We start from the raw sequence: 27,870 nt of genomic DNA, 5'->3' as shown, positions 1-27,870 counted from the left end.
GTTTTTAATTTGTGAAATCTACCTCTTTATGTCTTATAAGGAAATGAGAGTTTACTGACCCATTTTTCTGAAGTTCACAATAACTTCTAGTGACATAATTCTGGCTACTGGCCAGTTTGTTTCAAAATGGATTTAGAACCCCAGTGATAACATTTTTACTTACAACAATGTCTTGAGGATTAAGTGACTCAACAGCATCTAAAAATAGAAACTGAACTTCCTGGTAGGCAGAATTATGATCAAAATCAAAATATTGATAACCTCTTCTGTTTTCTAACAAACTCATAGATAAACCTGTAAAATAAATAATTAACAGTAAATAAATAATGTGCTCAGTCTGCATCTATAATAGTTTTTCTTCAGGTATATGTTAACAAGAAGATATAACAAGAAGATATTCATAATTACTTACTTCACATTATCTTTTTTATAAAGCATCTAGCAATCAAATTGTTTAGCACTCTGCATAACCTAAGCAGAAATTGCTGATTATCACACTTACACCAAGTTTCATTGCTCTGCCTCAATTAGAAGCAGAGTAGTTGTGTTCTAAAGTCTCAACCAATAAAATTACTTCTCCTTCAGGGTATATGATAAGAAAAATAAATTGATCAGCAGTTATTGGATGTTTTAAAAAAAAAAAGTACTAATCAATCTGAAAATTGATTGAGTTCCTCTTGATTGAATAATAAATAAGTAAATTTTCACGGTATCGAATTGAACAATACCTGTGGGCCATAATTTCTACCGGTTTGGCCTACAATTAATGTCTCGGTGTATGGCAGACTTTCGTCACCTTTAATAGACTTAAACTATGAATAGTTTTATGTTAGCCAATGTAGCATATTGTGTTCTGAATACAAAAAAATAATAAAAAATAGGCACACCTCACTATTTTTCATATTCAATTGCCGTAGAGTATTCAAATTTACGTTTTCGTAATACGATAGAGTGAAAGAGTACCTGCTTCAAATTTACGCCAGTAATATTCCTCCAAAATTACGTGTCTTCATTTACATGGCAGAAAATGAAAGCAAAATATCTGTCGAAACATTGATTGTTTTCATTATAAAACGGTATTTTAAAAATTACATTGTAGCATCGACACCCGTATGCAATGCATGCATTGTTGCCACGTTGTTGTTTTTTGTCCATGTGACCTTTTCCCTGCCAAAATGAACCAAGTGCCATTTTAGTCGCAAAGTAGTTTGTTAAACGAATAAAAATTAAACTGATCTGTATAGCTAATAACAGTGCGCGATTCGGGTGGATACATTTTTCGAGTGATTATAGCCTACGGAATATTTTATTGTTCAGTGAATGGAAAATGATTAAAATGTTGTGTGATGGCAAATGGGATGCCAGATGGGAACACAAAGGGAAATGGTTACAGATAAAAATTATTGTTTTGTGAATAATTATCGAGCTTCTATATTTATCAAAATTTAACGTTTGTACTAATTTTTAGTTAGATCGTGAACTGAATGACTGTTAAAAAGTTAGCTTACGATAAGTTTATTGACTAATCTTTGACTACTTTTAATCTCGTCGACCGACATCAAAGCGATTAAAATGTCCGTACGCTTAATTTAGGACAAGAAACTTGATTCGCAGATTCCCTTAAATTTGATAACTTTCTGCTAATCAAATTAATATTTGATTCGCACTTGCGTCGTTTTTGTTTAGCAAACTGTGATGCAATACCGCTTATCATATTCCCTGTTCTCCTTAGCTTAGGTGAAAAGTGTTCAATATCGAACTCAGTCAAACCATTTACCTGACGAACATCTACTCCCAAGTTTGAACAATCTACCTCAATTGAATTAGAAGCACAGTTATTGTGTCCCAAAGTTTTGACAAACGAAATTGCTCTCCTCTGCTTAGCCTAAGCAGAAAATGCTCAGCATCAACCACGGACAAACAGACACAGACAAACCAATTTAATAGTCAACTACATTCTTCATTGATAATAAATACCTGTTTTAGAATAAGGGGCCCATGTATCTTTAGGCTGGGCTAATCTGGTTGTTCTCTGATGTATACGCTGTCTATTTCGATTCCGTCTGCAACAAAAAAGAATATTTGGGTTTATCTTGAGGAACAGAAAATTTAAAATATGCAGAAGTAATTATTCTCACTAAAATCCAAGAATAGGATATAAAAAGAAATTATAATGTACAGTTCATACATAATTTTCCTATATGTATTATGATAAGCAATTCATACTACTGATAACATAACTTTAAAATATCAAGTATGACAAATCAAATAGGAAATAAACTCCCCCCGCCCCCCCAAAAGCTCTAATTCTTATAATGGTTGAGTATTTTCTTTTCATCTTTTTCATAATCTAAATTTACCTCTGTTCAGCTTGTATTACTCTGGAACCAAATATTCTTCTCATCTCATTGTCTGGGTTTAAATTTCTGACAAATTAGATTAGATCATAATAATGAAAGCATGTAGATAGCAAACATTTAACTATCCAAAAAATATATTTCAAACTGCAGATAATATTTTCTTATAAACAATGTCATCATTATTTTTAAAGGGCATATGGTTCTATTTTTCAACCTTGAAATAGACAAAAATGGTTCTAAAAGGACATATTAATTTAATATGAATGCATGTAAAGTGATTTATATTCAATTTTTGAAAAAAATATTATAATTTCTAATCAATTATGATCTGTGAAATACATGAACAGTTGAAATTGAACGGCAGTCATATACGTCTGCTTAGTGCATTCTACACATTTTTTAAATCATTATTTTGTCGTCCGTGAATCAGCCTTTACCAATTACTTCCACATTGTGTTGTAGACTATGTTTTTATCTGTTCATTACAAAATGGCACCCGAAACCATAGGGTACACGTCAGTACACGACTTGTGTTCTGATTATAAAATGTTAATTGTGTCTTAAATATTGGATTTTAGGATCCCATAGTTTCACGGCAATTGATTGAAATTGATCAATATTGAATTCTAATTCGTGTTTTTAATTTCGAATATTATGGAAAATATTGTTTTAGAGAATTAGCTCCTTTAAATATATTGCGATGCAATGAAAACACACCACTGATTATCAGAAAACCATTAGAATTTGTTTGGTTTTTATAAAGTTTCGCCCCATGCTAACGTTTAGTATACGAAACTTATAACATCATGGATTTAGCTGTTCAAGTCATAAAGATTCATTGAAAATCAATATACTTGTTCGTCTCGAGACCTTAAACACTGAGTAACAATTTAAAGTCAATCGGACATTTACTTTAGCCTCTAGAGCATCCACACGATTTTTCAAAGTGATCAAGGGCCATAACTCTGGCAGTAATTATCGGAAATCGCTGATAATCAATAGGCTTTTTCGTCGCATGACCTTAAACACTGTGTATAAATTTAAAGTCAATCGGATATTAACTTTAGCCTCTAGAGCGTCCACAAGATTTTTCAAAGTGATCAAGGGCCATAACTCGGACAGTAATTATCGGAATTCGCTGAAAATCAATAGGCTTCTTCGTCTCATGACTTTAAACACTGTGTATAAATTTAAAGTCAATCTGATATTAACGCTAGCCTCTAGAGCGTCCACAAGATTTTTCAAAGTGATCAAGGGCCACAACTCTGACAGTAATTATCGGAAATCGCTGATAATCAATAGGCTTCTTCGTCTCATGACCTTAAACACTGTGTATAAATTTAAAGACAATCGGATATTAACTTTGACCTGTAGAGCGTCCACAAGATTTTTTGAAGTGATCAAGGGTCATAACTCTGGCAGTAATTATCAAAATTCGCTGAAAATCAATAGGATTCTTCATCTCATGACCTTAAACACTGTGTATAAATTTAAAGTCAATCAGATATTAACTTTAGCCTATAGAGCGTCCACAATTGCTTGTGGACGTCAGACGGACGGACAGACGGACGGGGGCGACAACAATATACGACCACATTTCAATGTGGGCGTATAATAATGAAAAGACTGTAACAGAACATAGTCCAGCTGAGTGTAGTCAGTGATTAACAGGGTCAATAGCAAGCGTGGTACTATGATGACAACCAAACCTTTGGGCAATGGCTTCGGTAATCATGCCTGTGTTCGGGTGTCAACCTTGACACTGACCCAAGCTTTTGTAAAGCCACACTTTATACCCCATCAGTTTTTTTCGCGCAGTGATTTCTGAGACTTGCTGTCGAAGAATGACATTTTAGGGCTCTCACTATTGACGGGACTCACAGTTAATTTTATGCATATTTTGTTTATCTTAGATAAGCAAAACTTATTATTGTTTAAAAAAAACCATGACAATTTTTAGCACTGTATTACGTTTTAAGTGCTTTTATGAGAGCTCTGGTTAATTACTACTGACTTACTTGTGTTCAACACTTAGTAAAGCTTTCATGGTATATGTTATTTGTGATGTTGTATAATCACCAGCTGTACCTATGTCACCTAATAGTTGATTTACTTCACGTAAACTAGCATCAATCTCATCTTCTACCTATAATTACATGGTATTTACATATATGGTACTTTTATATGGTTATAAAATCTGAAGTTAGATGGCTAATTTAATAATAGTTTGAGTAATGTGGGGAGGGGGGGGGGGAGAGGTGTAGAGTAAAGTATTTGGACAAGTCCAGAGAGGGATTGTGTCTGACAAAGCATGAATGGTGTCTGACAATGTCTGTGACACATCCTTATTTCCAGGCTCAAGTGTTAGTCCCCCAAAAAACCCATTTTGTATAAAGCTGAATATCATTTTTCTTTCTTTCCACTCATTTACTACTAGTATTCAAATCTGAGACTGTCAGTCTCAAAAGCATTGCACAGTTACAGGGATGGTATGCAAGTGATTTGAATTGTCTTAGACCATCCATGTGCTAGTTTTGTTATTACAACAATCTAATTGTGCCATCACTTCAAGAAAAAAAGAATATAACCAACTCACTTCACCATTTTCGTTTCCCCTCGCTGTCTCCGTTGCTTCTGGTTTGTTTTCTTTTCCTTTCTTTCTTTTCTTTTTCTTTTTTTTCTTTTGATAATTTTCAGGGATTCCTTCCTTTTCTAGTTTATCAATTGCAGTATTTTCTGTTGTCGGATCTACTCCTTTCAAATCATCTTCTTCTCTTAATAATTCTTCTTCTTCTCTTAATAATTCTTCTAAATCAGCATTGGTAATATCATCAATGTTATCACTTTTGTTCAACTAAAAAATATCAATAAAAGCATGGTTCATGATTTTGTTTTCTTCTTTAATTTAGTACACGCTCGTTCGTTATACTGAGATTGATATCGCGGACAACTGTTTACCTGGGAAACATATAATTGTCAGAATGGACATAATTGTCGAGGCAAAATTTATTATGTACACAACTGGCCATGATGTTACCCACATAAAATCTCAAGTAGTAGTTGGATGTTGTTTTCAATTTCAGCATCGATTCCCCGGTTATACCTGACGAGGAGTAAGGTCGCCTGTGCAACCTCGTGGGCTTTCTTCAGGTCCTCCAGTTTCTTCCCACTGCTAGAACCCTACGCCAAACCATTCAACCTGACAAAGAGCAAGTCGTTTGTATCAACATAATCGTCCCAATCAGGTGCTCAATCGCCAAATTGAGCACACGGTGGCAACACCAAACGGCGTCATAATGATGGTTGCTAGGTAGAAGTATCAAAATTCTAAATTTGTTCGACGTTGATGATTAACATGTAAAGCTACAATGAAGTACAAATTTTTCATCTTAATAATAGAAATAAGATGAAACAGAATTAAAATTTACACTGAACAAATAAAGAAATTGGATTATACATTGTCTTAATTTAGAAATTACATGAATAGAAGTTAGAAATTACATGAATAGAAGCCGGAAATGACATGAACAGAAGTTAGAAATTAGACGACAGCTTGTTAGAATTTTGAATCTAATATATTGCCATAGGTATTCACCATGGATCACTGTGTTAGTTTAATTTGTTTTAATAAAACGGTTTAGTAGTACAAATACGAGAAAGGCGATACAGAAAGAAAAGTATGATCACACACAGTTGATTCTCACAACACATGGCTAGGCATTGGAAGGGCATCAGTCCCTTGACATTTGGGCACATTAATTTTATTAATCCCTACTGCGCAACACTGACACGCAGATTGCAATCTTTCCGAGGGGTGAAAAATGCACCCAACAGAACCATTTCTATAAGGATGGTAGCAAAAAGGTTAAGATGAACCCTGGTTGTCACCCTTTCTCTGATCTAGAGTAGGTTGCATATTTCGTTTATGTCTGTTCTATAATGATACCAGGGGTGTACATAAAGATTTTGTTTGGGTGGGTGTTTAGAAAAAATGTGACCGACTGATGCATATGTCCCTAATACGAGGGACGCAGTCAGAGGCCAAGCACCACAGATGAAAGTTTTCTAGGGACCAGTAGCTGATCTGGAAGCTGGGGATGGGGGTGGGGCGGTTCCAAATCTAGGGCGCCATCCACAATCACAACCTGCAATGAATGTCAACAAAATACTGGCTGTAACACTGGGCGTCCCGGTAGAACATAAATTGTATTGCCTATATAGTTGTTCGCCGATCGTTATCTCGTCGGAAAGCAGATGTATTCAAGTTGACATAAAGTTTATGTCATATAATATACTATTCAAAAAAAGTAGGGGATATTTGATTTTGGGGGCATAATACTAAAATATGCAAATGACTACGAAAAAAGTCACTATAGAACCTAACAGAAGAAACATTTCCAGTTACATGTGACGCCCAAACGCACCAATTGCTACCGCATGGAATGCAGGTGATGCTTGGGATCATCATGGGGGTCCAACCCAAGATTTGCACGACTCTGACTTTGAATGTTACAGTCATTGTGGCATTGAATCCCAGGGTGGAAACATCAGTTTAATTGTTTTAGTGACCAGAAAACAAATTTTGATATGCGTCGGCTTACCCAAAATGAAAGGTTACGTGCCCTTGGCATGCTACAGATCGGCACAACACAGGCGGTTGTGGCGCGGACGATGAATGTTTCTCAGTATGTCATAAGCAGGCTATGGTCCAGATACCGTGATACACAATCTGTACAGGACAGACCACGCTCAGGTCGACCAAGGGCGACAACTCAAGCCCAGGATCGATTTATCCGTACCTTGGCCTTGAGAAATCGTGTCATCACAGCAAATCAGATCAGCGCTCGTCTTCAAACAGACACTGGTGTGAGAGTGAGTGGCCAGACGATTCGGAATCGACTGCATAGGGGTCACCTTCGCGCCCGACGTCCTCGCGTGATCCCTTGTTTGAGAGATCATCACATTCAGGCAAGACGTCGTTGGTGTAGGGATCGTCAACACTGGGATAATCGACGCTGGAGCAATGTGATGTTTTCAGATGAGTCAAGGTTCACTGTTGATTTTTTGGACAGACGTAGGAGGGTGTGGCGTCGTCGAAACGAGCGCTTCCAAGACGTTAACGTCATCAGACATGATCGATTTGGGGGTGGTTCTGTTATGGTGTGGGGAGGCATCACTGTTGCTGGAAGAACGGCTTTACATGTTGTTGCAGGGCGTGCCGTTCGCACGACGTCATGGCCGCCGTTTCATCTTCCAGGATGACAACGCAAGATGTCACAGGGCCAGGATCGTTACAGGTTACCTCCAACAACAGAACATCACCACATTACCTTGGCCAGCACTGAGTCCCGACCTCTCCCCCATCGAGCATGTCTGGGACATGCTTGGACAGAGGTTACGTCAACGTCAACAACGTCCTGCCAATGTCCAAGAACTTGCTGCTGCGTTGCAACAGGAATGGGACAATCTGGACCAAAATGACCTTAGACGTCTCATTAGGAGTATGCCACGTCGGATCAATGCTTGTTTGGCAAACAGAGGAGGATTTACCCGTTACAGACTTGGTTGTGATGCTGTGGTAACTTTGCTGTTTGACCCCGGGTTATCATTTTACCCTTATAATGGTCAGTCTGTGCCTTACTTAGTCTAACGATCATTTGGAATAAATCGATGAATGTGAACTTCATTTCATTTTGTCATTTGTTTCTTCGTCAGTTTCATTAGGTGACTTTAATAACACTTAAAAATCAAATATCCCCTACTTTTTTTGAATAGTATATGATGATTGTTATTGATTTTATTATTAAATTGGCTATCACACTACGCAACCTGAGAAAATTCTGAAAAATTGAATCAATAACCTGGCATTTGAGGTCATTGCTGGGAGCAAATTCTTGTGAACAAAGAACCAGAAATAGGAGTCAATGGGACAGAATCTCGAAATCTGCCCCTGTCAATTCCGCCTGTTTTGCAAGAGTTGTCAGAACATTTGTACAGTCTGACGCCCCACGTACCAAGCACCAGCGGTACTACTTACTGGGCAGTTCACTATAACCGTGCTGAATATGATAGTGCTGAGGCAGTATAAGATCACGGAGGAGTGAAAGAATGATGTCATAATGGAATTTACCGGCGCAGACGCAAAAATAATTCAGATATGTAACTGACCTTTTAATTTTTGAGGACTGGGCCTGAAAAATTTTAATCTATGTCATGACAAATGGCATCAAATTCTCCTTAAAGAGAGGATAAGAAATGGGAACGAATCTTGAGGCCCGTCCGACAATTTCGCCTGTTTTGTGAGAGTAGAAATAGTAATTGTACAGTCTGTCGCCCAACTCACTAGTGGTACTACTAACTGTAACTGTAAATATGATAGTGATGAGATTGTATAAGACAGGAGAGTTGAAGAATAATGACACAATAGAATTGAGTGCCGTAGGCGCGAAAAAAAAATTTAGATTATGCAACTGAGCTTTTAATTTTTTGTGACTGGGCCTGAGGGGACTTTGTCTCACGGGGGCGCTTACTTGGTCTCTGAACTGCCATTTACTGGACTTTGGGGTCTGGGGAAAGGTTTTGCAGAATTCTGATGTTCAGAAAACACTTATAACATGAGTAAAATACGTTTTAAATTCCTATTGGGATTAAATATGCAAAAAGTAGAAATTCTCAAGTTCAATAGATCGCCTTAACATTTCATAATTTAAAGATTTTTTTACGTATTTCTGAAACAAACTATGCTTCCGATAATTTCTTACCAACTGTTCGACTAATGTTATTCGTATGACAATCAATAATATAATTTAAGTTATCAAAATCGTAACAAGCTCTCTCAATTTCTTGGACCAGCATACTCATAACAGGGAAGTTTTTTTCCAAACATGACAAGTTGACTAGGTTATTTTATACTATACCATTGTAATTTAGGTGCACTCCAAATTTTTCCCTTCTATTTTGGCATTGTTTACCTCATTAATTCATTTAGTCTGAGACCGACTGCAGTGAGCACTTATTTTGAGACCGACTATATGTGACGTAAGAAATTTAGGTGCAAATATATTAAGTATTCGAGATTTTTCCCTTCTATTCTGGCATTGTTTGTTTAACTCATTATTTCATTTCGTCAGTCGCCGATGCATAATTTTGAGACTGACTGCAGTGTCTGCACTTATTTTGAGACCGACTATTTTAGTATTTTTCTCCCTGGGTTTTATTTTTCTTAGACCAACTCACAACAAAATAAGGGTAAAAAACATTTTTTCAAACATGATAAGTTGACAAGGTTATTTTATACTAAAGTTTTAGGTGAGTAGCGTGTGATGTATGCAATTTAGGCGCACGGATTCACGCAAATACATAAAATTTGGGATTTTTCCTTCTATCTTGGCATTGTTTGTTTACCTCATTGATTCAGTGAGCACTTATTTTGAGATTGACTGCACTTATTTTGCGACCGACTATTTTTTTCGCTGCCCCCCCCCCCCTTCCCCATTTACGCCCCTGGGCTGAATGATACTACAGGGAGGGAGAGCCACTGAGACTGGGGAGCCATATTGGCTAAGGAAGTAAGATCTATCCATCAGGATAGAACAAATCACACAAATAAATTACCAATTCAAATCGATTGATCTGTGCTGATTTTTTCTTTTTGTTTTTCTTGGATTTAGATACTGATGGAGCGCCCAGAGTTTCATCATCATCATTTGATTCTCCTTGCTGTTCCCCTCCAACTTTTTTCAAGATTTCTTGTAATGGGTCTTCATTTTGTAGTCGTCTCAAAGCTTTAGTGGACATAATTGTGTTAAAATTAAATAAAGTCTCTGCTTTTTAAATGTTCCTCGTATCTTGTGTATCTTAAATATACTTAAAGGGTATTACAATCTTATTTTATTGCATGCTGATAAGAAATTAAAGCTGTCTGCTTCCCAACAGGAAGTATATCATGATTTACTCCGTATCTGTTGAGTAGATTTTTTTTTTAAAATAACGATTTTATAGAGCAAAGATCATTAGATAAAATACAAAAGCTATTACAATGACACTTTGAGTGGTATAGGGGACGAATAGAATAAACCTTGTTCCAGTGAATTCATTTTATTTTTAAATACAAACATTAACTGCATACTTATCAATATGTCTGCGCCCATGACAAACGAATGTCAATAACAACAAACAGGTGAACAATCAAAATTGTATGATTAGTTTGCGTTAATGATATAAAAATATCTAATGTGTCATACCATGGTCTATTTGTTAAACATCGTGTTGAGTGTTATAGCCTGCATGATAAAACAATTTGAATGACAAACTTTTAAATGTGCGGATGATACATGACTCCACATTGCAGTTCTTGGATTTTAAAGAACTGAAATGTAGGGTGGAAATGATCAAAATGTCAATGACTGAATGATTCAATGAGATGTTCACCATCTGACATCTGACCTGACACCTGTACATTCATCTCTATTCAAATTCAATTGTGTTGTAATTAGTCTATGCCCATTGCAACAACGGTTAAAAAGATGTAAGGTCTGGGAGTGGGAGATTGCCATTTTTATTTTATGAATGGCTTCAAATAATTATAGTAATAGGTTATTTCCCATTTATTAAAGGAGCTAAATCGCTAATATTTGGGACCTAGAAATTGACACAAATGGGTCGCAACGCATATGATAATGTAATATGAATGTATATAAACTGATTTACATTCAATCGTTTCCGTTATTACTCTAATTTCAAATCAGTTATGTTCGGCGAAATATGCCAGAAGTCTCAATCCAATGGCAATCTCTAGCGTCTGGTTATTATCCAGTCTACATAGTATTTATTGTGCATGCTCTCCATATAAGAATATGCCGTCACTGTTTGACATGATTTGTGGAATATGTCTAGCCTCGTTCTTCGAGTCCCTTGTTACAAATGGGACTGAGACGCATTATGGTACACGATTCATGTACCAATGGTAAAATGTTTATTTTGTCTGAGATATTGGATATCAGAAGCCCATCTTTTCCCTGTAGGATCAAAACATCAATGTTGATTTAAATTGACAAATAATTCAAGTTTTCAATGTCGAAGACTTTGGATGATACTGAGTTAGAGACTTAGCTACTTTAATATATAAAATATCCTGATAGTCATATATCGTAAAATATAATTTTTCAAATATTGTGATATCCAAAATTACATATCACCCAGAACATTTAATATTAATTACATATTTTTGGAGTCTGTTAACTATATGGGTATTGTGTGATGTTATTTCAGGGTGACACTAATTGAGCAAAACAAAATGAAAAAGTAAAGACAGAAAGATGTTGCAACAATTAATGATGAAAGTCTGTCCATCAAGCTGTTTAATGCAATGGAGTTTGAATGTAATAAGATGTAAAACCACCAATGTTCCTATGGTGAAGATTATGAGAAAAGTTATTGAGAAGAGTAATAAATCCAAAAAGTAGGTGTAATTCTTTTATCACTTCACTGAAAGAGCATAAATATTGAGTGTAAACTAATACCACTGTAGTGGTTATGTCCAGCACCCAGTTTGGCTTGGTACCTTACTTTTTTATACACCCACATTGAAATGTGGTCGTATATTGTCGTCACCCCCGTCCGTCCGTCCGGCGTCCACAATTGCTTGTGGACGCTCTAGAGGCTAAAGTTAATATCCGATTGACTTTAAATTTATACACAGTGTTTAAGGTCATGAGACGAAGAAGCCTACTATTGATTTTCAGCGATTTCCGATAATTACTGCCAGAGTTATGACCCTTGATCACTTCAAAATATCTTGTGGATGCTTTAGAGGCTAAAGTTATTATCCGATTGACTTTAAATTTATACACAGTATTTAAGGTCATGAGACGAAGAAGCCTATTGATTTTCAATGAAATTCGATAATTAGGTCCAGAGTTATCATCCGGTTGACTTCAGATTGATACAGAGTTTAAGGTCTAGAGACGAATCAGCTAAATCCATGATATTAAATGTTTCATATGCTAAATGTTAGCATGAGGCAGAAATTTATAAAAACCAAACAAATTCTAATGATTTTCTGATAATTACTTAATGAGTTGTTAATTTTAATCATATTTTAGTGTATTATAAATGTTTCATTACTGAAAAAAAGTAAAAAAATGTGACAACTCTTGTTGACTGCCTGGACGATTTAGCTGCTGTGGGCATATGTTTCGTTGCCTGGCAACCTATCTTTGCAAGTGTTGGGCGAGAATTTCTCAGTGTGGTTTCCCTTTGTATGTAAATGTGGTACAGGTTGTAGGACGATTTAGCTGCTGTGGGCGTACCTTTGTATGTAAATGTGGTACAGGTTGTAGGAGGTGCCAAGTAACAGCATCTGGTTGTTTGGATGGTCCTGTGTTCTTGTTGTCGTGCACAGAAAAGAACCCTTGCCAGTTGTAATTTGATGAAAAGTATGCAGAAACAGTGCTGTGTGGGCAATATTACCCTCATACATTGAATACCATAGTTCTTGTCTTCATTAGCCCAATTTCTGCAAAAACTTCATTTCTCAAAAAGACTTCCCAAAAAGAAACAGGACAAATTGGCAGATATAAAATAGGTTCCATAAAAAAAAACCCAACAAACAAGGAACCATGATGCAAATAGTTACATGACTGATGTGGTTTTACTTTATTCCCATGCACAAGGGTCAAGGAACTTAACCAGCCCAGATACCAAGCTAGATCGGGACACTGGAAAATGTAATTAGTGAAAATATGTTAGACCCTTGTTAAATCTGCTTTTCTAGTTGGGTTTTATATATATATGACTGCATTAATCATATCTTAATTTTATTTTCAGGAAATCTTACAATGTGCTTCATTGGGTAATTATTATTTTATTATATAGATAATAGTCTAGGGATCATACTTGAACATCATTTCATTGAGGGCTAGTATTTTAAAGACAGCATTCTTTTAGAAATGTTTATAGATGACTAGTATAGTATGTTTTAACTTCATGCAGAGACTGGATATGGTTGTTTTTATACGCCCACATTTTCATGTGGATGTATATTGTCGTCGCCCCTGTCCATCCGTCCAGAATTTGTTTGTAGACAGTCTACAGGTCACAATTTTTATCCGATTTTGACGAAACTTGAAATATAGGTTTATCTCCCAAACATCTAGTTCCTTTCAATATTGGCATATTTCAGACTGTAAAATCACATTTTTAGCTTGTGGACACTCTAGAGGTCAAAATTGTTATCAGATATTGATGAAACTTAAAATGTATGTTCATAACCCAATGATCTTGGTTCCTTTCAATAGTCATGCATATCGGAATGTAACTTCCTGGATTATGACCCCTGATTGTACGAAAATCAAGTTTTTAGCATGTGGTCCCTCTATAGGCCACAATTTTTATCGGTTTTAAAAAACGTTCATATATATCCTTTCGATACCTGCGCATATCGGACCGTAACTTCCTGGATTATGCCCTCGGATCGTAAAGACTGGACATGGTTGTTTTTATACGCCCACATTTTCATGTGGACAATGTGGACATATATTGTCGTCGCCCCTGTCCGTAAAATTGTTTTGTTTTTCTTTAGCTTGTTCTCTGGCGTATCATGCATGGCAAAAGCTTGTTTATAAATTAATAAAATCATATTGCTACTTTTAAATTTAAAGCATGCTTGGTTTATCTATTTACAGACACAAACAAATACTACATTAGCAGATAAGGAAAAAAGGGGTTTTACTGATGGCCAAACCAATAGAGCACAACATATAGGAAAAGTCTTATACAGATATCTTATAGACCTAATTAACTCAGGAGAATTATCGTCATGTTTGACTGAATATGGTGTTAATATAACTAGGGTAAGTAAATAATAAGATACCATGCATGGACAGACATGACCATGCTTTATGCATGTTTTAAAAATATGAATCATGTTTTATAAATTCCCGAAACACACACACAACTAACATATTATGATTGTATGTGATAATTCTCAGTAGTTTTGTTATCGAAAATACTATAAAATTACGAAATTAAAGAGATTTAGTTCATCGATATAGAAAAATTGATTTTGAAAATGGGTGTCTCTTTTCCTAAAAAAAATGTTAAGAGCAGTGGAACTGGAAAAATCAAGTACATCATCACTAAACGAGTTATTACAACCTCTACAAGGTAAAAGTTAATTTTGATACAATGTATTTAAAATCTTTATACGTGTATTCCATAAATTGTTGTATTTACACAGACTTCCGACTGCCATCCTAATATATTGTAGTTTAATTTTCTAAATAAGACATTGTTCCTGACCATGTTTAATGGTTTATTACTTTATGTACATTATATGAATTGTAAAAATTTTAGTACAAACAGTACTTAATCTTACTTGCATTATTTTGGGAGATGTTTTATAATATATGTTTTAGACATAACTATAAAAACAGTTGATGCATGGATTGAACAAGAGAAAGCAGAATCCAACTTTATCATAGGGCAACATTTAACAAATTAAATATAGTAATTATCAAATTGTTAACATTAATTCTAACTCTCATCACTTTTACTTTATCATATATATAACAGCATAATATACTGTTTAAATATAATGGTCGTACACAACTCTTTGGATTATTTTATTTGCAAAATAAAGTCTGATTTCTGAAATAGATATTATAGGTAAAATTAATTATATTTATGATGTGTTCGTTAAAAAAGTATTAACATTAGTGTTACTTTGCTCTTATTTTTTTTAACAAATTTTCACAAGTTGATTTCCTTTATTTTGTTAATGTAGAATGGTAATGAACTGCTCTTTTCATTTTCTTTGTTTTATTTGTTTCGTTTGAATTTGATTTATCAGTTTAGTTTTTGATTGTTTAATTTTTGTTAATGAAGTTGATTCTTTTAAACTTCGTTTCAAATTATTCATTTTACATTATCTATTTTCGAAACCATTATAGCAAGAATGGCTAGCTCTTTATCTAAATGTTACATAATGTATCTTTAAAATTGATTAGTCAACATAGGTTGGTATAGATAAATATTATGCTTTCAAGATTTTACATCCACCCATATTTCCATGTGCACGTATTATGCCATCACCCCTGTCCGTACGTGCGTCTATGGTTCACAATTTGTTATCCGACTTTGATTTAACTTAAACTATATGTTGATATTCCAATGATCTCGAATTGGTTCGATTTTTGCACTTATCTCACGATAACATTTTGGATTATCGCTCCTAATCGTATGAAAGTCCCACACATAGCTTGTGGATCCTCTGGAGATCACAATTTTTATTCAATGTCTTTTAAAACTTAAAATCTATATGTATATGATAAAGATCTCGAATAGCCTAAATTTTCTCTCTAAATTGTCGAGAATGATTTACTTTTGTACCTATGTTTGAAAGAAAAAATGTCATGTTTTGGGGTTACATAAAAAAGGCACAATTTCACATGTCCTCAATGGGCCACCATATAGTAAACAGCGCCACCTGTTACCATAATGAGAGTTAGAATTATGACTTATCGCAAACGGTTAAAAGGGAGTCATAATTGCAATGCTCATTATGCTAGCAGATGGCGCTGTTTACTATATGGTGGCTCATTGGCGTCATTTAAAATCTCACCCTTTTCATAATCCGTCAGACATGACAACATTTTTCTATCAAAACTAATAAAATATTTTACGTACAAAAGCAAATTATTCTAGATATATTTTTCAGATGAATAAATAGGCTACTTTGTCGTGCATTTGCCCTAATATGGCCATATCGATTGATTTAGCCTCTTTTTTTGCGATATTCGTTCTCGATATTTTTGAGAGAAGTAATAGGCCATTTTTTTCTCTAAAGATATATAAAATATTTTACGTACAAAAGTAAATTATTCTGAAAATATTTGAGTAATATAGAAATAAACCAGTTGAACAGAGTTGTTTTGTTTTGTGTCTGTATTGGTTTATAAACATTATCTTATTTTATTTGAGATTGGATCGAGAAACAGGAAATGATAATTCAGATATTAAATTACAGCAAAGCCCGTCCCTGCCGCACACACACATATACACTGTGAATTCCTTAAGCAAGCTGCGTCCACATCTGTGCAAAAAATGGACGAATAACAGTGAAAATCGATAGCTAAACTAATCATTACCTATTTATATTTATTTATTCACTCTCATGCATGACGTAATGAGTTCTTACTAAATATTTTATTGTTCTTTTAGAAACAAAATAGGCCAAATCAATCGATATAGCAGTATTAGGGAAAATGCACAACAAGGAAGCCTATATATTGATTTTAAAAATATTTAGAATAGTTTGCTTTTGTACTTAAAATATTTTATGATTTTTATCTGTTGGGTTATGAAAAAGGCAAGATTTTACATGTCCCTACACAGCCTCCATAGAATTGTAAACAGTGCCATCTGTTACCAAATTTGAGCTTAGAATTATGACACTTTCATCGCGTAACATTTGTGAAACGTCAATATGTTAACGAAACTAAACAGACTACAGTAAATTAAAAGTAATAATGGAAATAAAACAAAATACAAATTCTAACTGCAACATTTAAAAAATAAGTCATGTAAATTAACATTTTTACATGTGTAAATAGCCAATTTAACATGTGTTAGTAAAAGGTTACATGCATAGAAGTAAGCATATTAGCATACACATTACTAGGTTAGGAGTTGTATTTTTGACTGATAATAATAAACTTATTTTAATTTTGTAGGTAAAAGTTGTACCAGATTTAAGCTCAATGAATATCTATTGGTCAGCAGCATCCTGTGAAAAAGAGGATGACATTGAGGAGAAATTGCGTGTCAGTCAAGGCAAACTCCGGTAATTTTATAAAAAATAATCCTCAAATGTTTCCTCACAGCTTGTTCGATTGCTGTACAGTTTACTATAGATTTTCTGTCCAGATTCAGTTATTGGTTCTCATGTCTGAAATTTGGCATCTGCATCAACAAACAGTAAAGAATCAGCCCCCGGAAAACATATTCTAAATTTGGAAATATTGACAGTTTTAATTTGCTGATATTTTAATCCTATGCCAAGACGTTAATCAATGTTGCAATTATTGAATCCCACATTTTGCAATTCATTGTCAAATTCTTTATACATTTATTGTAGCGCCATGTAGTTAGACCATATTAATTCAAATATAAATAAAGAAGGTGGGGACCCTTCGGGACTAAATCTTGTTGTATAGCCTTAAGCTGCGAAAGTTCTTAAAGATACATTACCGGGTACAAACTGGGTGATTTGATGATATATTTGGACAAAAAACATATTCAAACTAATTAATTTATCATAATTTTGCTTCAAATCCTTGTCAAAACATTGCAATTGTCGGGGAATACCCTGTCTATAAAAAATCGATCAAAAGAGGTCATGTTTGTGTCACGTGACTTACCTCTCTCGGTACCTAGCAACGCAAGCGAAGTCGGAGGAGAATTCATTGCATACACAAGACGATATTGTCTTTAATTGCTGACTATTTATTACAGATATCGAAGCCTGATTAAATTTTCGAATTATCCACTGCCCACATCTTTTTCCGTGATTTTTATCTCAGAAAGTGTTGTACGTCTAATTTTTCATAAAGTTTATCAAAATGTACATCAAGCGCTCAATCTCCGTGTGCAACCTTCGACGTCACGCTTTCAGACACTCCTAACCGTCGGGCTGTCGATTAGGGAAACCCTTACATTTTTGTCGCGTATGCGCTCCATGAGTGTTTTTCAGGGAATCTAGTATTTTTCTAGTAAGATTGGATATTTCTACTTTCCATATATACCAAAATTTCCATACTTTTATTGGAAATAACCACCCGATAAATACTTTTCTGGGTACGTAACTTTAAGTGTGAATCCATTTTGATTTAAACTGATTCAGATATTATCCAACATGTGACATACCATTCATGTCACAGTCGGGATCAGTCGTGAAAAGCCCAATTATTTTTATCGTAACATTTCTACTCACGTGTCCTCACGTGTGTTTGAACCAGTATCCGCCTGTTATATTTAATCTCTGTAATTTTTTCTTTGATTCGCTTTGAAACACAGGGAGCAATAGGCAGACTATATTTGTAGTCTGGTAATGTAAAATATTATGACAGGTAGATTTCTTGTCAGATTGTACCAATAAAGTAATAATAGTGGTCTAATTTGCTGTAGATATATCAGCCTTCTAAATGATGTGATTGGCTTTTTATACGCCCACATTTCACATTTTCATGTGGACGTATATTGGCGTCGCCCCTGTCTGTCCGTCCACAATTTGTTTGTGGACAATCTATAGGTCACAATTCTTTTCCGATTTTGACGAAAATTTGAAATATAGGTTTATCTCCAAAAGATCTTGGTTCCTTTCAATATTGGCATGGCTGCTCCTTGTATGCAAATAGTTTAAAAGTATGTAATACCAAGGTCATAATTTTTATCCAATTTTGATGAAACTTAAAATATATGTTTATGTCCCAAAGACCTTGGTTCCTTTTGATATTCGTGCATATTGGATTGAAAATTCATGGATTATGGCCCCTGATTGTACGAAAAATCACGTTTTTAGCTTATGGACACTCTAGAGGTCACAATTTTTTATCCCATTTTCATGAAACTTGTTTATAACCCAAAGATCTTGGTTCCCTTCGATATTTGCGTATATTGGATCGCAAATTCCTGGATTATGGACCCTGATTTTACGAAAAATCATGTTTTTAGCCTGTAGGCTAGTGCCTCTAGAGGTTACAATTTTTATTAGATTTAAAAAAACGTTCAAATAATGATGATTTGGTCCGTGAAAATCGGACCAAAACTGCTGGACAAAATGGACGCTCCTTGTACACAAATAGTGTTAAAGTATGTAATATCAAGATTGTGAACCTTTTAGAGGTAACTTAAAATATATGTTTATATCCCGAAGATCTTGGTTCCTTTCGATATTCTCACATATCGGAGGGTAACTTCCTGAATTATGGCCCCTGATTGTATGAAAAATCACGTTTTTAGCTTGTGAACCCTCTAGAGGTCATAATTGAAATCCAATTTTAAAAAACGTTTAAATGTGTCACCGTTCAAATTTCATGAAAACTGGACCCAAACTGCCAGACAAAATGGCCGCTCCTTGTATGCAAATCTTGTAAAAGTATGTAATACCAAGGTTGTGGTCCCTCTAGAGGTCACAATTTTTATCTGATTTTGATGAAACTTAAAATATATGTTTATATCCTGAAGATCTTGATTCCTTTCGATATTCGCGCATATCAGACTGTGACTTCATAGATTATGGCCGCTGATTGTATAAAAATCCTGTTTTTAGCTTGTGGACCCTCTAGAGGTCACAATTTTTATCCGATTTTAAAAACTTTTTAAATATATCACCGTTACACCATAATGATGGTTGAGTTCAAATTTCATAAAAATTGGAACGAAATTGCCTGACAAAATGGCCTCTCCTTGTACACAAAAAGTGTAAATGTATGTAATATCAAGGTTGTGGACCCTCTAGAGGTCACAATTTTTATTCGATTTTGATAAAACTTAATATATATGTTTATATCCTGAAGATCTCAGTTCCTGATGATATTCACACATATCGGAATGTAATTTCCTGGATTATGGCCTCTGATTAGCTGTTCAATTTACGGGGATGCAGAACTGCACCGGTCCACCTGAGACTCATTTTGTGCTCCGGTTCCCGACGACTTTATAAAGGGAACAGCGGCACAATCTCACTTAAGCCTGATGAGTTTGACCTGAATGAAATTAATCGCTTCATTAGAGAAATCTGGGATGGCTACTCGCTACTTATAGTTTTCTAGCCATATTAATTCAGTAAAAATATGTTTATAATCAAATTTTATTCAGAGAAAAATTAATTAATTAAAATAGACACATTTTAATAAAAGGAACAAAAGAGGTATTTTAAAACGGAATATTTCTATGTCTTTAAATTTATGTGTTTTTATTTACAGGCATTTGCTTACATCCTATCATATCATAAGTCATGTGCCTTATATTACTTTTGTAAAAGATAAAAAAGTGGGTAATGCCATACTTGTTGAAGAAGTATTGAAAACGGCAGATTTTGGGCCAGATTATGTTCCAAAAGAAATAGCTACACCAGTTTGTGAAGCAGGTCTTTTTAATTATTCTCCGACACTGAATGAAAAATTTCGTAAACTTTCTTTGGATTACGTAGAAGACTCTCATACTACCATCAAGGATCCATTAATTTCTGATGTGACACAAATTAAAAAACTTTTGAATGAGCATGAATGTTCGTATACTGATGATATGAGAGTTGTTTCAGATAATTACCATAATGAAGATACCACTAATTTGAATAATTTGTCTGTTAATGGTCATGTTAGTCAGTCGGTAGATATAAATTTACGTAATGATTTGTATGGTGTAAATCATGATGATATGATGAAAAGTCTGCTTTTAAAGAAGAAAAAATCAAAACATCGCACTTCAGAGAACATTGATCTCATGTCTCTAAATAAATATGAAGATGTTCCACCACAAAGGTCTTCCATCACAGATTATAAAAAACTTGCACAAACCTTGAAAAAACCTAAAGTTATGAAAGCCAAACATTTAATGCAACAATATGAAATGGAATCTTTGCGAGAAATGAGAGAAGAACAGATGCAAAAAGATGACCTGGACACGGAAATACGAGAAGAGGAATTATATGTAGATATTGTAGAATATGAAAGTGAAACAAAAATTGAAGAATATGAATTTCCAGATCACAAAAATCCTTAACTCTTGTAAATATAGTTTTAAAAATTCTGAACTAAAGTTTCAATATGTGAAATAGTGTGAAAAAAATGAATATTGATGTTAATTTAATTGAATAACTGGTGTCATTGTTTTTTATACGCCCACATTTTCCTGTGGACGTATATTGTCGTCGCCCCTGTCCGTCCATCCGTCCACAATTGATTGTGGACACTCTACAGGTCACAATTTTTATCCGATTTCTACGAAACTTGAAATATAAGTTTATCTCCCTAAGATCTCGGTTCCGTTCGATATTGGCATGTATCGGACCATAACTTCAAGGATTATGGCCCCTGATTGTCTGAAAAATCACGTTTTTAGCTTGTGGACACTATAGAGCTCACAATTTTTGATTCGATTTTGATAAAACTTGAAATACATTTTTATAACCCAAAGAACTTGGTTCCTTTCGATATTTGCGCATATCGGATCGTAACTTCCTGAATTATGGCCCTTGACTGTCATAGGCGTATGAGTTGGGGGGCCGGGAGGGCACCGCCCCCCCCCCCCCCAATATTTTCATGAAAAAAAATAGAAATCTGAAAAGAGCTCAGAATTGTGAGATCGGTCATTAGCCGAGGAGTTTTTGAAAATGGGGTGGGGGTAGGGATATGGCCTTGTCGGGGAAGGCTATGGTCTTGTGGGGAATGAATGCCCAGTTTGTCGGGAAGCGTCGCGCCGTCTGTCGGGTTTTGAATATTTTTAATAATATGGAAGCGGAAAGAAAGCAGTCCAGTCAATGATGAACACGTACGCCATCTGAATAGAACTAGCACGTACACATGGCCTTTCTCAGTTCTTGAGTACTGTGTTCCTGTATACTGGCATCCAACTCCATGCACCAGACGAGCCCAGTGATAGAAGTGAGCAGCTAAAAAGCAGTATAAACCCTCTGTTTATGCCTTCCCTATCCATACATACACTTCATATGCTACCTGTCGATGCCCGAGGAGGAGATATAGATATTGATAGATACCACTGATACCCCCACTGCCCCAACCAGTATAACATATCTATATGTGAACTATAGATAGTAGTGCATTGCAAATTTGAACTCTTTTAAAATGGTCATTCATATATTAAAAGTAGATAAAGTATATACAAGTCTTCTATACATCTGAGATCTGGATAAAAAATGTGAAGTCTCATAAAATGAAAAATGTGGCAAAAGTAAATCGTTCGACTTGTTCTTGTTTTCGTAGTAATAGAGCTTGTATTTTAAAGATGACTTTTTACCAGTTTTTATGCTGCAACTGACATAATTTACTACCCACTACGGCCGTCTGTAAATTATTTTTGTGTAATTGTTTGTGTGTGGTGCAGTCTTCCTGCACTTACTAATAGGCCTGGTGGCGATGGACTACCACTTCCGGTAATCTTCGTTATGCATCTACCATAACAATGATCTCTGTGTTAATATTATATTTGGAATATGTTTAACCAGTTCTATCACATATGTAATATTGGTGGACACCCAACATTGTCCTTTAACTCATACTATAAAATAATTGGCCAATATTACCCAAAAATGAGATAAAAGTACAATTATTTGAATAACAACGTGTTCGTTGGTGGAAAATAAATTATTTAGTCAATGTTTAGCCACTTCATTTATCACTGACACTTATAGTAAGCACAGGAGGACCGCACCGCACACAAAAACAAAACTGACAAAACAAACCTGCGAACAAGACAAACTACATAGACATTACAAGAAATAAACATCAAATATCGAATCAAGTGAATGGATCCGGGGGCTGGCTTTTAGCGTTCACTGCACTGTACAGTCCGAGCCTGTAATGATGCAGGCTTCATTAAAAAGGAAAAAAATTGCCGGTGATCGTTTCTTGAATGGTGATAGCCCGTTAACATCAAACAATTTATTTTAACCATAAAGGAAATAATCCAGATATTGAAGTAATTGCAGAATTCTGTTAGTTTAGTGTGTAGTTGAATTTTATAGGATTGGGATAGAATTCAGAGATATTTGGCCATATTTGGCTAGACTTTCAGATGCTTGAGCTATGGGGTACTGATACTATAAATAGACGTTTTCATTTGGTCATAAACCTTTCGCTAATTCCCCGATTTAATTCACTTTTTTTTTTATATATGTTATTTTTTCACAATAAGCAGGTAGTATGTGGTGGTATTTGGTATTATTGTCCCCGCCTTTCGAAGAAAGCAGGGGACTATAAAAATGGGTTTGTCCGTCCGTCTGTCTATCAGTCACACTTTTTGGAACACAATAACTCTCCTAATTGAGCTAGAATGTTCAAACTTGGTTGTTCCGAAAACTTTGTTTTATAATTAATTTTCATATTTTACTTATTTAGAATTTGGAGCAGAGTTATCTTTTCTTTATTGAGTTTTATTACGCCCCCTAGAGCTTACGTCATTTTTTCTTCTGCAGTGCGCCATTTTTGCAGAGTATTTAGAAAATTCCTGAACTTTTCTATCATTGTGACATTATAGGGCTTAAGATAAAAACTCTTCAGGTATTTAATTGATTATATTTATGTCCATTTAATGTTTACTTTAGTAGCTAATGAAGAGTATGCGACATGATGTAAAGTTTCATGTTGATTGAAGTCATCGTAATAGCGATTGTGTATCGAGTGTTATATTTAGACTTTTAATCATTGAGAGTTCGATATACAAGTGAATAATCTTCTTAATGCATATAAATGTATAGTTAAGAGAATTTAGTAGTCGTAAAATGTTTTACTCATAGATTTAAGTAATATTTAGATTGGAGTAATATTTGAAGTAAAACCCGGTAAAATAAATTAGTGCAAGGGAGTTAACTCAATTTTATAGTGTAAGTTCTGAGCAGAGTTGTTTCCCATGTATTACGTACTTCGCTCTTGTAATTTGTAATAGTCTAAATAGCTTCTTATGATTGTTCATTTTATTTTCAGAATATTTAGATATCAATACCTTGACTAAGTTTGATAATGAGCATTTTCTGTCCAGGGTAAGCAGAGCGATAAGCAATTTGATTGGTCGAGACTTTGGAGCACAGCAACTCTCATTCTAATTGAGCTAGAATGTTCACACTTGGCATAGGTGTTTATTAGGTGAATGCCTTAATGGAGTTCGATGATAAACATTGTCTACGTACGGTAAGTAAAGATAAGCAATCTGATTGGTTGATGCTTTGGGGCACTATAACTTTGGTTATAATTAAGTCAGAGTAATGAAACTCAGAGTATAGATTCATTCTATCATTACCTTGACTACGTTCGATGATGAGAATTTTCTGCTTAGGTTAAGGAGAGATAAGCAATTTGTTGATTGGTCAAGACTTTGGAACATAACAACTCTGCTTTTAATTGAGGTAGAATATTTATACATGTATGTCTTGTCCGAGTTCAATGATTAACATTTCGACCTAAAGCTAAGCAGAGCTAAGCAATTTCATCTGTCAATGCTTTAGGACAAGATAACTTTGATTCTATCTGATAGAGAGTGATAAAACTTAGTTTAGTTGATAATCAGTTTGATCGCTTGATACTTTTGAAAAAAATAAATGTGCGACAAATTAAAATGGGTCATCTATTTATTTTGGGATTTCGGTGGGGGACATCAGCCTCACTGTTGGCTTGTTTAATTAGTACATGTATTGGGTAATATTGGGTAATTCGTCCTGCCGCTAAATTAGTGTTTAATGATAGGCAAAGGGTCGGATAGACCCACATAAAAAAAAGCCAAAAATAAAATATTTAATGAAATAGCTAGTTTATTTCTGTATTGTAGCATAAACATTAGTGCTGAATACATCCTGTTGTGGCCATAAATAGGGCACTCAACCATTACAGCGCAATATGAAGGCAAAGAGTCATAGTATATTAATATCACAATTTATTTTATTACAAAACTCTTATAAATTTGTATTTAACACAACATAATTATGTTTGAGAACCACATTTTTATTGCTACTAACAATATAAACGTCTGAAAGGGTTTTTTTTAGGTGACAAGCCAGGGCTATAACAGTACATCATGTAAATACATTAAGAAAAAAGGCTGAAACTTTCATACCGTTTCGTGCAACCTGTGGTCATTTAAAGAGAATTAAATCTCTGTATTATATTAAAGTCTATGATTATCATTTGAGGGATATTTAATCCCTTGCAAACTATAATATTGTGAAAGTTGGATCTCCAAAAGGAATATCAGTTCAAAAAATCATTCATTTCTGTCAGTATTTAAAAGGTATGATTAACTGTAAATCTGTCAACAGTCGGCATCCCCTGCAGACAATATAAACGGGAATTGATCAGAGTAATCTTCAAGAAAATCTTTGATGCGTGGGCCTCTCTTTAATCCTATTGGTAAGCCAGGAGATTATCTATTGTTGAAATTTTGATTTTGTGTTCTTACTCAAATGTTATTAAATCAATTGAGTACATTTTAGCATTGATTAAGTCATGAAAAATTTGATATTTTCCAAAAAATATAAATGACAATCAGCAACTTAAACACTCCAGGCGACAAATAACGCAGTCTATATTATTAGTTCACAAATTGTTCATCTCCATACAACACTGGGATGCATTAAGAAATTACTCTGTTACTCTTCAGAGTAAATTCTTTATCACAAAAGTTCACCTAGAATCAGTAATACCGATGTCATTATTTTTGACCAGGTGCTTTTGTCTTTATTTGTATCCCATGCATTTCTTTTATCTCTGATGATAGTGCCTGTAAAAATAAACCATACATTAGAATTTGAATGAAACAAGTTAAAAGCGATTTGGTGCAATTATTATTTGTTACTTCAATAACTAACAAGCGGTTACCATGCAAGATGCAGTACGCCAACATTTTGCAAGAGATGTACAGAACAAGGTTAAAAAGTGATTTTTCATACAATCAGGGGCAATAATCTAGGATGTTATTTTTACGGTCCGACATAAGTTCTATAGGATATAAGCATATATTTTAAGCTAAAAACTTGATTTTTAGTACATGTAACAATCAGGGACCATAATCCAGAAAGCTATGGTTCGATATATGCCAATAGCGAAAGGAACCAAGATCTTGATCTTTGGGTTATAAACATACATTTTAAGTTTCATCAAAATCGGATAAAAATTGTGACCTCTAGAGTGTCTACAAGCTAAAAACATGATTTTCTGTACAATCAGGGTCCATAATCCTTGAACTTACAGTCTCAAAAGGAACCAAGATATTTGGGATATCAACCTATATTTCAAGTTTCGTCAAAACTGGATAAAAATTGTGACCACTGACATTAAAGAAATGAAATTGGCTTTAACTTCCAAACACAGCCCTATTGGCTAGAATCTAGAAAGTCACAGTACATATACTATTCAAAAAAAGTAGGGGATATTTGATTTTGGGGGCATAATACTAAAATATGCAAATGACTACGAAAAAAGTCACTATAGAACCTAACAGAAGAAACATTTCCAGTTACATGTGACGCCCAAACGCACCAATAGCTACCGCATGGAATGCAGGTGATGCTTGGGATCATCATGGGGGTCCAACCCAAGATTTGCACGACTCTGACTTTGAATGTTACAGTCATTGTGGCATTGAATTCCAGGGTGGAAACATCAGTTTAATTGTTTTAGTGACCAGAAAACAAATTTTGATATGCGTCGGCTTACCCAAAATGAAAGGTTACGTGCCCTTGGCATGCTACAGATCGGCACAACACAGGCGGTTGTGGCGCGGACGATGAATGTTTCTCAGTCTGTCATAACCAGGCTATGGTCCAGATACCGTGATACACAATCTGTACAGGACAGACCACGCTCAGGTCGACCAAGGGCGACAACTCAAGCCCAGGATCGATTTATCCGTACTTTGGCCATGAGAAATCGTGTCATCACAGCAAATCAGATCAGCGCTCGTCTTCAAACAGACACTGGTGTGAGAGTGAGTGGCCAGACGATTCGGAATCGACTTCATAGGGGTCACCTTCGCGCCCGACGTCCTCGCGTGATCCCTTGTTTGAGAGATCATCACATTCAGGCAAGACGTCGTTGGTGTAGGGATCGTCAACACTGGGATAATCGACGCTGGAGCAATGTGATGTTTTCAGATGAGTCAAGGTTCACTGTTGATTTTTTGGACAGACGTAGGAGGGTGTGGCGTCGTCGAAACGAGCGCTTCCAAGACGTTAACGTCATCAGACATGATCGATTTGGGGGTGGTTCTGTTATGGTGTGGGGAGGCATCACTGTTGCTGGAGGAACGGCTTTACATGTTGTTTCAGGGCGTGTTACAAGCCAGTACTACCGGGACAACATCTTGGCAGTCCATGTTGTGCCGTTCGCACGACGTCATGGCCGCCGTTTCATCTTCCAGGATGACAACGCAAGATGTCACAGGGCCAGGATCGTTACAGGTTACCTCCAACAACAGAACATCACCACATTACCTTGGCCAGCACTGAGTCCCGACCTCTCCCCCATCGAGCATGTCTGGGACATGCTTGGACAGAGGTTACGCCAACGTCAACAACGTCCTGCCAATGTCCAAGAACTTGCTGCTGCGTTGCAACAGGAATGGGACAATCTGGACCAAAATGACCTTAGACGTCTCATTAGGAGTATGCCACGTCGGATCAATGCTTGTTTGGCAAACAGAGGAGGATTTACCCGTTACTGACTTGGTTGTGATGCTGTGGTAACTTTGCTGTTTGACCCCGGGTATCATTTTACCCTTATAA

General features: G+C 35.3%; 2 protein-coding genes across 5 annotated transcripts in view; one reads left to right on the top strand and one right to left on the bottom strand.

Annotated features, from left to right (window-relative positions):
• The window catches only part of LOC126814443 (transcription factor 25), a 28,809-nt gene extending 18,500 nt beyond the window's left edge, over window positions 1-10,309 (bottom strand). Inside the window, exons 1-6 of the mRNA XM_050539570.1 lie at window positions 9,975-10,309; window positions 4,957-5,214; window positions 4,379-4,506; window positions 2,361-2,426; window positions 1,978-2,063; window positions 164-294 (exon numbers count right to left, since the gene is read on the bottom strand). Of these exons, the coding sequence (XP_050395527.1) occupies window positions 164-294; window positions 1,978-2,063; window positions 2,361-2,426; window positions 4,379-4,506; window positions 4,957-5,214; window positions 9,975-10,157 (852 nt within the window). The 5' untranslated portion in view covers window positions 10,158-10,309. The remainder of the gene's footprint in view (window positions 1-163; window positions 295-1,977; window positions 2,064-2,360; window positions 2,427-4,378; window positions 4,507-4,956; window positions 5,215-9,974) is intronic.
• The window catches only part of LOC126814453 (uncharacterized), a 50,653-nt gene extending 29,139 nt beyond the window's left edge, over window positions 1-21,514 (top strand). For 2 of the 4 annotated variants that reach the window (XM_050539593.2, XM_050539592.2), the window contains 5 exons: window positions 11,631-11,820; window positions 13,188-13,212; window positions 14,045-14,212; window positions 17,093-17,202; window positions 20,345-21,257. In XM_050539593.2, coding sequence (XP_050395550.1) covers window positions 11,678-11,820; window positions 13,188-13,212; window positions 14,045-14,212; window positions 17,093-17,202; window positions 20,345-21,143 — 1,245 coding nt within the window. In that variant the 5' untranslated portion in view covers window positions 11,631-11,677 and the 3' untranslated portion in view covers window positions 21,144-21,257. Of the gene's footprint in view, window positions 1-10,455; window positions 10,540-11,630; window positions 11,821-13,187; window positions 13,213-14,044; window positions 14,213-16,787; window positions 16,883-17,092; window positions 17,203-20,344 lie in introns of those variants that run through there. The other 2 variants (XM_050539594.2, XM_056099472.1) reach the window with 2 other exon arrangements.
• The last annotated feature ends 6,356 nt before the right edge of the window (window positions 21,515-27,870 follow it).

This window comes from Patella vulgata, chromosome 3 (assembly GCF_932274485.2).
Source record: "Patella vulgata chromosome 3, xgPatVulg1.2, whole genome shotgun sequence".
Taxonomy (NCBI): Eukaryota; Metazoa; Mollusca; class Gastropoda; family Patellidae; genus Patella; species Patella vulgata.
Note: the sequence above shows the minus strand (reverse complement) of the source record. Positions and strands in the feature narration are given on the sequence as shown.